At 38.8% G+C, this 12337-nt stretch overlaps 1 protein-coding gene across 2 annotated transcripts in view; it reads left to right on the forward strand.

The window, feature by feature from the left end:
- Positions 1-12337, forward strand: part of MTFR1 (mitochondrial fission regulator 1) — a 61554-nt gene that overhangs the window by 47248 nt on the left and 1969 nt on the right. For both annotated transcript variants that reach the window (XM_006766987.2, XM_015566049.1), the window contains exons 5-7: positions 8882-9114; positions 10703-10943; positions 11448-11616. In XM_006766987.2, the coding sequence (XP_006767050.1) occupies positions 8882-9114; positions 10703-10943; positions 11448-11616 (643 nt within the window). The remainder of the gene's footprint in view (positions 1-8881; positions 9115-10702; positions 10944-11447; positions 11617-12337) is intronic.

Below are 12337 nucleotides of genomic sequence, written 5' to 3' on the forward strand. Positions count from 1 at the left end.
GAGGAGTCCCACCAGCAGTGTACGAGGGTTCCCTTTTCTCCACATCCTCGCCAGCACTTGTCATTTGTTGATTTGTTGGTGGTAGCCATTCTTACAGGTGTGAGGTGATAACTCTTTTGAATTTGCATCTCTCTGTTGATCAGTGACTTTGAGCATTTTTTCATATGTCTCTTGGCCATCTGTATGTCCTCTTTGGAAAGGTGTTTATTTAGGTCGATTGCTCATTTTAAAAATTAGATTGTTTGTCTTCCTTTTGTTAAGTTGTATGAGTTCCTTATATATTTTGGATATTAACCCTTTATCAAATGTACCATTGCCACATATGTTCTCCCATGCAGTGGGCTCCCTTTTTGTTTTGTTGAAAGTTTCTTTTGCTGTGCAGAAGCTTTTTATTTTGATGTGGTCCCATTTGTTTATTTTCTCCTTAGTTCTCCATTGTTGTAGGAGATGTATTTGTAAACATATTGCTGTGAGAGATGTCTGAGATTTTGCTGCCTTTGGTTTCTTCTAGGAATTGTATGGCTTCACAACTTACATTTAAGTCTTTCATCCACTTTGACATTTTTCTTGTGTATGGTGCAAGTTGGTGGTCTAGTTTCATTTTTTACATGTATCTGTCCAATTTTCCTAACACCATTTATTGAAGAGACTGTCTTGACTCCATTGTATGCTCTTGCCTCCTTTCTCAAATATTAATTGAACATAATGGCTTATATCGATTTCTGGGGTCAGTTATGGTGGCTTTGTAGTATAACTTGAAATCTGGTATTGTGATTCCTCCAACTTTGTTTTTCTTTCTCAAAATTGCTGCAGCTGTTTGGAATCTTTTTTGATCCCATGTAAATGTTTTGAGTATTCTAGATCTGTGAAATATGCAGGTGGCATTTTAATAGGGATTTCATTGAGTCTGTAGATTGCCTTGGGTAGTATGGACATTTTAATGATGTTGATTCTACCAATCCATGAACATGGTATATTCTTCCACTTGTTTATATCTTCTCTTTTTTTCAACATCCTATAGTTTTCCAAGTACAGGTCTTTTGCCTTGGTTAAGTTTATTCCTAAGTATCTTACTTTTTTGGTTAAAGTGCAATAGTAAATGGGATTGTTTGTTTAGTTTCTCTTTCTGATAATTCCTTATACTATATAATAAAAGGGTAATATACAAATTGACCAAACGGCAGAACAGTCGCTATGACACGCTCTGACCACCATGGGGCAGATGCTTATTGCAGGAACTGTCCCCTGGTGGTCAGTGCACTCCCACGGGGAGTGCCGCTCAGCTACAAACTTGGCTGACTAAGGATGTCTGATTGACAGCTTAGGCCCATTTCCCGGCCTAAGCCGTCAGTCGGATATCCCCCAAAGGCTCCCGGACTGCTAAAGGGCGCAGGCTGGGCTGAGGGGGGACACCCCCTACAGTACATGAATGTCGTGCACTGGGTCTTTAGTTGGTGTATAAAAAAGCCACAGATTTTTGGGTATTGACTTTGTATCCTACTACATTGCCAAATTCATTTATTAAATTTAGTAGTTTTTTGGTGGAGTCTTTAGGGTTTTCTGTGCACAATATCATGTCATCTGTGAATAATGAGAGTTTTACTTCCTCCTTTCCAATTTGGATGCCTTTTATTTCTTGTTTGATCGCTATGGCCAGCACTTCCAGTACTAGCCTATATAATAAAAGGCTAATACGCAAATCGACCGAAAGGCGGAATGACCGGTTGCTATGATGTGCACTGACCTCCAGGAGGCAGATGCTCAACATAGGAGCTGCCCTCTGGTGGTCAGTGTGCTCCCACGGGGGGAGCACCACTCAGCCAGAAGCCGGGCTCATGGCTGGCGATAACAGCAGCGGGGTGGGAGCTTCTCCCGCCTCCGCAGCAGCGCTAAGGATGTCCAACTGCCTGACTGTGAGAGGGCACAGGCTAGGCTGAGGGGAGCCCCCACCTCGAAGTGCACTAATTTTGTGCACCAGGCCTCTAGTGTTGAATAAGAGTGGTGAAAGGGGACGTCCCTCTCTTGTTCCTATTCTTAGGCGAAATGGTTTTAGTTTTTGCCCATTGAGTATGATGTTCACTGTAGGTTTGTCATATATGGCCTTTATCATGTTGAGGTATGCTCTTTCTATTCCCACTTTGCTGAGAGTTTTTATCAAGAATGGGTGTTGGATCTTGTCGAATGCTTTTTCTGCATCTATTGATATGATCATGTGATTTTTGTCCTTCAGTTTGTTTATGTGATGTATCACGTTTATTGATTTGCAAATACTGTACCAGCATTTCGTCCCTGGGATAAATCCCACCTGGCCATGTTGTATGATCTTTTTAATATACTGCTGGTTGCGATTTGCTAATATTTTGTTGAGGATATTAGCATCTATGTTTATCAGGGATATTGGCCTGGAATTCTCTTTTTTTGTAGTGTCTTTATCAGGTTTTGGAATTAGGGTAATGCTGGCCTCATAAAAAGAGCTTGGAAGTGTTCCTTCCTCTTGGATTTTTTGGAATAGTTTGAAGAGTATAGGTGTTAGTTCTTCTTTGATGTTTGGTAAAACTCCCCCTGTGAAGCTGTCTGGACCTGTGCTTTTGTTTGTTGGGAGTTTTTTTTTTATCGCTGCTTCCATTTTATCAGTTGAATACTAGTACTCTTACCAGGCAATTTGAGTCTTTATCTGTCACTGATTAATGTAATAGTATTGTGTCTCTGGGGAAATAGCACACGTAAGAGTCTTTCATAATTGATTAATTGTATAAATGATTGTTTTCAAATGCACTGAAGTTCAGTTTGTTAAAAATTTCTAAATTGTATTAATCCCTACCTTCTATGAAGAACTGTTAAAGATAACATGAGAAAACCCTTAGCAAAGTGGCATGCACACAGTAAGGCCTCTTTTTTCCCCCTTTTCTATGCACATTTTGATTTCCTTTTAAATTCATAGAATGGCCTCAGAATTAGAAATCTCATTTTTATAAGAAGCACAGAGATTCTTCGAAAGAATCTATAACTGATTATCTTGTCTAAGATAATTGATTTGTTCTAAGGGGAATGTGTAGTCTTTTGATAAATACACAGCATAATACTTGCACTATCATATAAACTCTTTAGCTTCTAGTAGACATCATAGCTATTGTCGTGTATTGGAGTAACTTTTGGAGTAGAAGATGATTATTTAAGGAATATTGAAATATTTCAGGTTGAACTCTGGTTTGGTCATTCTATGTTAATACCTTAATTTCTAATTTTATCTAATTCTTGAATCTGACTGCCTCATACATATCAAACTGAATATTTATTAAAAGTTTATAGGTTCACAGGATTGAAGTCATTACAGGTAAGCCCTTTTCTTACACCAGAATGTTTGTATTCTAATTGCCAAGATGAATATATTTACAAAAATTGGTAATGTAAGAGTAGTAACTAAAGTGAGACTGAGGGCTTTGATTAAAGATATCCAGCTTTTAATTTTTCAAATTTGAATATTAAGTGTAAAATGGAATGTGCTATTTTTTAAGGAGTGTTGGAGAACCCCAATCTCTTAAAGCATGACTATGAGTAACTAGACTCCAAAGGAAATGACTCAGCAAGCAGCCAGGCCACAGTTCAGTAGGTGCGAGTGAGTGTAGACCAGGAGACTGACCCCTCCCCGCCCTCCTCATGGTTGGAGCAGGAGTTTTCCACTCACAACAAACAGCAGGTGTTATTCGTTCCCATTTTAACCTTAATTACTTGACACTAGACATTAACTGATAATGTACATCAGTAAAATACTAGATTCAAGGGAGAAACATTTCTATTAAATATCATTTTTATTTTTATTTATTTATTTTTTAAAAATATATTTTATTGATTTTTTACAGAGAAGAAGGGAGAGGGATAGAGAGTTAGAAACATCAATGAGAGAAATCGATCAGCTGCCTCCTGCACGCCCCTTATGGGGGATGTGCCCGCAACCAAGGTACATGCCCTTGACCAGATTCGAACCTGGGACCCTTCAGTACATAGGCCGACGCTCTATCCATTGAGCCAAACCGGTTCGGCTTAAATATCATTTTTAGTATGATATGACTTATAAAATACAAGAGACTTGTGTTGAGCAGAACCTACAACAGCTAATGCCACGAATCCCACTAGTGCTCTGGGTCTGTGGCCTTGCCAACTTCCCACTATAAATCCTTTCAGGGATTACCCCCTCAGTCAAAATAATTTCCCCAGTCCAGTTGTCTTTACTCAACTACTTGCTCATTTTAAAAAAAATTGTTAGGCTGACTCAGTGGATAGAGCGTCAGCCTGTGGACTAAAGGGTCCTGGGTTCCATTCTGGTCAAGGGCACATGCCTGGGTTGTGGGCTCGATTCCCCAGGAGGGGGTGTGCAGAAGGCAGCCAATAATGATTCTCTCTCATCATTGATGTTTCTATCTCTCCCTCTCCCTTCCTCTCTGAAATCAACAAGAATATATATTTTTTAAAAAGTTAGTTTTATGCCCAATTTCATGTTTTCAGGGAACTAAACTGGATCCTGTTGACAATGTGGTGTGTTTTTATATCTTTCTAAGCTATTCTCCAAACTAAAATTCATTTTGGGAATACCGCCTTTCCTAGGACACTGGACTAATTTAAAACAACCTCAGTTTTTGAGTTTTCATTAGCTGTGAGTTAAGGGGAAAGAAACCCAGAGGTGCATTCCATTTAATTTAGATTTTTTTAAAAATGGTCTGTTGAGCTTAAAAAGCATTTTATATTTATGTAAGTTGTACTCCAAAAGAGGCTGTCCTTGATACTGACATTGAAAAGATAAGAGAGGTAGATAAGCTGTGTGTAACGTTACTCTGGATAGGAGCCAGTACTCTTCTGCCATAAGGCGTGTTGGAGCCAAAAGCAAATAATTGCGACCCCAAAATAAGGGAGTGATTTTAGAGAGAGTGGAAGAGAGAGGGAAAGACAGAGACAAATATCTAGGGAGGAAAGACACATCGATTAGTTGCCTCCTGCATGCACCCTGACCGGGAATTGAACCCATGACCCTTTGGTGTGTGGGCCAAAGCTCTAGCCACTTAACAACACTAGCTAGGGCAAGAAAATGGTTTTTTAAAAAAATCTTATTTTGGCTGTTTGTCTTCTGCTTTGGGGGCATCAGTACTTGATACCGCTTTTATATTTGTTTTTGTTTCTTAAAAATCCTCTGAACCAGCACCGGTTTGGCTCAGTGGATAGAGTGTCAGCCTGCGGACTGAAAGGTCCCAGGTTCGATTCCGGTCAAGGGCATGTACCTTGGTTGCGGGCACATCCCCCAGTAGGACATGTGCAGGAGGCAGCTGATGGATGTTTCTCTCTCATTGATGTTTCTAGCTCTCTATCCCTCTCCGTTCCTCTCTGTAAAAAATCAATAAAATATATTTAAAAAAAAATCCTCTGAATTGTACACACAAAAATCTGAACAGCATATCTCTTAGTTTAGATTAATTGTGGCCTCTGTGTTCTAGTTCTTAATAGCCCCCTATTCTGAAGGATGACAAAACAGATTAGTTCTGAGAATGATTTATATGTTGACTCTTTATAGATTAGATGTCTGTGAGAAGGCTGTATTTTTAAAGCAAGGAGTTTGTACAATTTTCATAAAATTTAAAGTTTTTCATATACAAGGAAGAATATTACAGAACAATTCTTATTTGTTTGTTTTTGGGCTCCAGTAGATGTCGATCTCTTGTCTTTTGAAGATATGATTGTTTTAGGATTACTTTAATTTTTGACTTCTAAAAATCCACATTTAAACTTATACATTTTCTATAATTGCTTTGTTTGAACTATAACCATCAACAGTAGCTCACATAGACAAATGCAGACTCTACATAATCAAAGTTAGAAAAATAGCATAAAGTATAGGTGATCTGACACTGTTGCTCAAATCATCTTGCTAATGGCTTTCTCTTGATTGGGCATATTGATATTCCAGATTGATGAGTGCTTTGTCCTTAATTCCCAGTAAATCGAAAAGCAAAAGGATAAAATTCACCTGTAAGAGGGGAGATGTAGAAGATTCTTTTTTTTAATCTTTAATTTCTTTATTGGTTAAGGTATTACAAATGTGTCCTCATCCCCCGACTCATGCTCTCATCCCCCTATTGTCCCTGTCCATTGGTTTGGCTTATATGCACGCATACAAGTCCTTTAGTTGATCTCTTCCCCTTCCCCCCACCCTCCCCTACTTTCCCTCTGGGGATTGATGTTTTTTTAACATTGCAGTTGTTGTTCAATACTCAGTAATTTTCTCTTGTAATTAATTTTGGGTAGAAGATAGTTTGAAGAGAATAAGATGGTCAAACATGCCTTATAATTGATCTTAATTCATACTGTCTTGTATTTTAGAGTAAATATTCGTGGGATTTGAAGTTTACCTTACTTGAATGATGAGTTAAAAATATGTTTCTAAGTATTTAATACTTTTGGCCCCTCTGATGTCTAGAATTTTAGGTGGGGAAATGTTCTCTACTAAAGTAACCACTAATTCTTGAGTAAACAATATTATAACTTTTGTTTAGTGGCACGAAAGATTCTAGTATCCAAAATTTTATTTTCTGTTTAAAACAAACCATCACCCTCACAGGTGAATATGTTATCTTAGGTATGTTACTATGAAAGACGGGGCAGAGATGAGTCTTTCTGTACAGGTTCTGTGTTTCCTCTCCTCTCTGTTCCACTTCCATCCAGCTGTCATCCTCCAGGATCCCTCATCTCTGGTGCCCATGGTTGCGTGTCCATCCTTTGTCCTGAAAACACTGCTTCTGACTGGTTCCTTCCTCTGAATTCAGTCTCAGTTACCACGAGTCTTCCGTCTTTCTCGACACTGTTTTGAACAAGAATATTTTAATTCATTTGATATTTCTGTATTCTACCCAATACTAGAGTTCCGTTACTACCACAATCTGCAGTTTCCTTAGTTTTTTTCAAGAAGTTGTTTTTAAGAAATTATTGTGTTATTAAAAACAAAAAGTTATTAAGAATATAGTTGAGGAATCATATTAACCGTTTGGCTGCTGACGTATTTTTTCGGACATATGCCAAAACTGCGGCACTAATTGTGCGTGTATGGGAAAAAATGTAAAACACTTTTTATACAAATTCTAGTGTTTTGGAGCAGCATTATTACACTCTCCGCAGTCTTGGCATAAAAAAAATCCAGGAGCGCTGTCGCGCTCTTCGCATTTTTGGAGTAACATAAGAAGAGCGCGATAGCGCTCCTTAGCAGTCAAACGGTTAAATAAATATTTGACATACTGTAAATATTTCCCAAAACTTCAATAGATGGATTAATTTCTATCTACTTATAATTTAATCTGTTTGTTGTATAGAGCTGTTCAACAGAATTTCTTGACCTACCCTATGAAAGATAGGTAGAAATCAGAATTAAATTAGTCTATTGCATCAACAAAGAGCCACAGTGATTTTTTTCAAAATTTAATCTTACTCCTTTATTGTAGGTTGATGAGAGCAGATGCATGTAACCGCTAACTTATTTATATAATCTTTCAAGGAATATATATTTAATCAGAGCATTGATACTATTCCTTATAGATATTTTTACCTTTGTTTAATCTCATGTACTTTTTAGAAATTTCATCACCCATTCCTCCCCTTGTAGATATAAGAAAGTGGTAATTGAAGCGTTGCAAGGCCAAACATATTTCCCTATTCACTCATATTCTAAATAAAACTAATAAAGCTTTATTTTATTTTCCCCCCTCTCTAAAATCAATATGCATAAACTTGGGCGAGGATTTTAAAAAATGCAAAAGGCTTAGAGGCCAGGAAGACCTAATTGTATAAAATGGGAAGAAATTGACAGTTCAAAAGAAATCTGAATTTTATTCTCAGCCCTAAAAGACTTCCATTTGGAACTGCAGAGCAGTGCACATTAAATTTTTTATACCCAAGTGATTACTTAGTTACTATGTAGTTACTGAATAGGTTCAATTATATTGACTTTTTCTTTTCAGTTTCTTTTGCTGCATTTTGCCCATATTGTTACAATATGCCTAGTAATTTGGTGTATTCTATCATACACAGAAATACTGACATTGAATTGCAGAAGCCAAGATCCTGGGGAAGGGCTAATGTATTACTGATCTGATTTTGTTGTCAAATACAACTAGTAATTAATTTATCATTTTTTTTTATTTTTTTTTATTTTTTAATATATTTTATTGATTTTTTACAGAGAGGAAGGGAGAGAGATAGAGAGTCAGAAACATCGATGAGAGAGAGACATCGATCAGCCACCTCCTGCACATCCCCCACTGGGGATGCGCCCGCAACCCAGGCACATGCCCCTGACCGGAATCGAACCCGGGACCCCCCAGTCCGCAGGCCGACACCCTATCCACTGAGCCAAACCGGCTTCGGCTAATTTATCATTTTTAAGAGTATTAAAATGTTTCCTAGTTTAAATAAAACCAAACATGAATTAGCGAAAGCATTGTTGGAATATGTAATGCTTGTGCATATTATCTAGCGCAGTGGTTCTCAACCTTCTGGCCCTTTAAATACAGTTCCTGATGTTGTGACCCAACCATAAAATTATTTTCGTTGCTACTTCATAACTGGAATGTTGCTACTGTTATGAATCGTCATGTAAATATCTGATATGCAGGATGGTCTTAGGCGACCCGTGAGAGGGTCATTCAACCGCCAAAGGGGTCGCGACCAACAGGTTGAGAACCGCTGCTCTAGAGATTCAGAAGAATGAATGGCAACAAGAAACACCTGAGAACCGCTTTCAGGCTGACCTTACGTAACCCTCCTCTATGGACATTCTGTGACTAATGGGCAGTTCCTTTACTTCCTTACCAAGCCTGTGACAGCTGCCCTTCTCTCCTCCTTCCAGGACAGAGGTCAGGTCAAGGCAGCCCCTTCAGGATGACCTTCCTTTCCTTGAGAAACCCCCAAGCAGGCAGCTTTCCTTACCAAACCTGTCTCCAGAAGAACCTCCACTGAAGACGCCCCTGGCGAATGAAGAAGCGCTGCAGAAGATCTGTGCTCTTGAAAATGAACTCGCTGCTCTCCGAGCGCAGATTGCCAAAATTGTGACCCTGCAAGAACAGCAAAATCTCCCTGCAGGTCTGTAAGTCCTACATTTGTTTTAACCAGCGAACTGGGAATCAGAAGCACGTCACTGTAATTTTAGAATTTATTCCTCTGCATAGTCCAGGCCCCAATCAGGCTTAAGTGGTTTTGTTTGTTTTGAACAGTCTTGATGCTATCAGAGAGGATAAGTGGGTATATTTGGAAAACACTGAAATTCCTGCACTTGAATTACTACCTAGGTGAATGCTATGGGGAACTTAATGGCACTGATCCTCTCAGACATGAGGCCATCTTGGCCCCGACAGGGTTGAGTGCTATGTACTTACCTAGAAGTCCCGAGGCAAGGACTCTGCCTTTCTACTTCCCCTTCCTGCTCTACAATGGGACCAACAGTAGCTATGTTAGAGTTATCATGGGAGAAAACATGGAAATGATTATAAAATGCCTTTAGCACATAGTAGCTACTTAATAGTCATTTTCTCTTGCCCAGGATAGAAACTGAATTCAGGTCCCCTGACTCCTAGTCTAATACTGTTGCTTTTATTTGTGTGGCATTATCACTTTGAATAAGAAACCATAAACTTGAAATCCTAGTCCATTAACCTGTTGGCAAGTAGTGGCTGTTTTCCCCAGTGTTGTCCCGAGTCCTGGCTAGATTGAGGATTAAGCAACTCTGTCTAAAGGATAAGGACAGTACAGTTACTCTACCTCTGAGCCACTTGGCTTGTGCTCCTGGAGTTTAATGTAATCCAACCTTGTAAGGCCAAGGTGGACAGAGGGCAAATGCACTCAGAGGAGTAATCGTGTTTAAATGGAAAACCAAACATCCTGCCCCTTTCTTCCAGCTTTAAGTTGCAGTTCTTTTGCTTTACCTCCCTCTCCTGGCAGACTAGGTAAAGTGCCATAAGTAGTGAAATAATTTGGGGATTTATGTTTGGTGGTCTGTTTATAATAAAAATCCTTGAGTGAAACATTTTTACATCCCCTAATCAATGTAGTTCACCCCAAAGAAAACTCTCTAACCTCTAATTGTGCAGAAAGATGAGTTTTTAGGTCATTGTTATATAACCACTTTAACTCTTACCTTAGTTAACTTTTGGTAATTAAGTGTAACACTTTCTTTTTCTTCCAGTTAATCTAAATCCTTTCAAACACATTCTAGTCAATGGAGGTGCATAATGCTTAGAATACTGTATATGTGAATAGTATATTTAAAATGAACCACAAATTTATCCAATAGTTTTTTAAAAGTTGTTATAGTCCTAAATTATCTAACTGAATATAATGAAGATAATTATTTATGCTGCACAGACTACTTTATATTTCATCTCAAAGGAGTTTCAAACTGTGCCAGTCAGGCTTGACCATTTGATATCACAAAAACACTCCTGTTAAGTTAAATGGAACTTTTCCATCGGGAGAGTTTGGGATTAAATGATACAGTGACTGATTTAGATTTTAACCAAGTAACTGAAACTTCCTTTTTACTCCCATAACTAAGATTCTTTTTATGGATATTGTTTTCAGGCATATAAAAGTCCTTAACATGATTTAAAAATTTTATTTGCCTGTTACCATTAGGATTAAAATTAATATTTCCTTATTTTTGTGGGTGATTTAGATTCTAGCACATCTGTTACCACAGCACCACCATCTGTCCCACCACCTCCCCCTCCGCCACCCCTCCCTCCGCCAGCGCCCCAGCAGAACACATCTGCTGTCGATCTGATCAGAGAGCGGAGAGAGAAAAAAGCTGGTGCTGGAAAGACGTTGGATAAGCACAGCCCAAAGAAACCTGCTATGCCAAACATGCTAGAGATCCTTAAAGATATGAACAGTGTAAAACTTCGGTCAGTAAAAAGGTGAGGACACATTTACCTTCTTTCTCGCTTCCTTCACTTTAATGTCTTGTTCAAGTACTGGGCTTCTTGAGAATTTTGCTTTATGATTACTATGAATAGTTCAAATTTTTAATTTACAAAAGATGGGCCCTTGTGGCTCCTATGCACAGTTAACTAAGAAATTAGCAAAATGAACATTTCCAGGTTACTTTTTCATCCCCCCACCCCCCGTTGCATTTAAAACCCTTTCATTTAGTAAAGTCTTCATTGTCAGCCACTCACTCAGTAAAGCCATGTTGTGTACCCACTTTGGTAGTCACTAGGCTTCTGGAATAGGATGGAACCATACCTTGCCCTGAAAGAACATGATCAGTGCTCTTGAGATGAATTGAGTGGCTATTAATTGGGCCTGAAATCTCAGGTTACACCTCACTGCTAGCACTGTCTTCACTGAGTGTCTTTGGTGCTAGAGAAGTGCTGTCAGCATACTGACATGTCCCCTTGGTTTCTGCTCACTTCTCCAAGGTCAGAACAAGATACAAAGCCCAAACCTGTGGATGCTACTGACCCTGCTGCCCTTATAGCAGAGGCTCTGAAAAAGAAATTTGCTTACCGGTACCGAAGCGATAGCCAAGATGAGGCTGAAAAAGGAGTTCCAAAGTCTGCGTCAGAGGCCCCTTCAGAAACAGTGCTGGTGAGTATCAGGTCAGGCTTCTTTCCTGCTACAACGTAGGTAGTAGTTCGAGCCATTGCTGAGCACCTACATTTTACAAGCTAGTGAGCCGTGGACTTAGTCTTTACATACAAGCAGATTACTTACAGAAAAGCATAAAGGAGGAATAAAAGTTACCCCCTGGTTTCACTGCTTAACATCTCCAATGGTAAATTTCTCATGCTGCGTTTAATTCTACTTAAGCATAATGAAGTCAAACTTATTAAATAAAATTGATATCTTTGGACTATGTGTTGTGATATATAGAAATTCAAAGTAAAGAAAGATCATTTTCTCTTAGGGCGGGTGCCCTGTGAAAGTCTGCTGAAGAGGCTGAGTTGACCTGGGCCTTGCAGGATGTGTCATAGGTGGAGAAAAGCTCCCATAAAATCTGCTCAATTCTTACTCTGTACATTCCTTTTATTCAAGTTACTGTCCTGGGGGACACCTGCTTATCTGGTCCAGAGAGACAGGTATCTTAGAAATTCTAGCATCTTTGAAAGTCTTCATAGACAATGAAAAGAAAACATTGTGGTACTTCTTTTACTCACAGAAGTAGAGTTACTTAGAGCTTGCTAAGATGATTGTACTTTTCTAGGAAGCATCTTGGTCAGCTCTCTGCCTTTCATTCTGTTATGTTTTTAACGACCTGTCAATTCTTAAAAGTTTTAATATCTGACTGCTTGGCTTTTTTTTTTTTTTT

Source organism: Myotis davidii, unplaced genomic scaffold, assembly GCF_000327345.1.
Source record: "Myotis davidii unplaced genomic scaffold, ASM32734v1 scaffold580, whole genome shotgun sequence".
NCBI lineage: Eukaryota > Metazoa > Chordata > Mammalia > Chiroptera > Vespertilionidae > Myotis > Myotis davidii.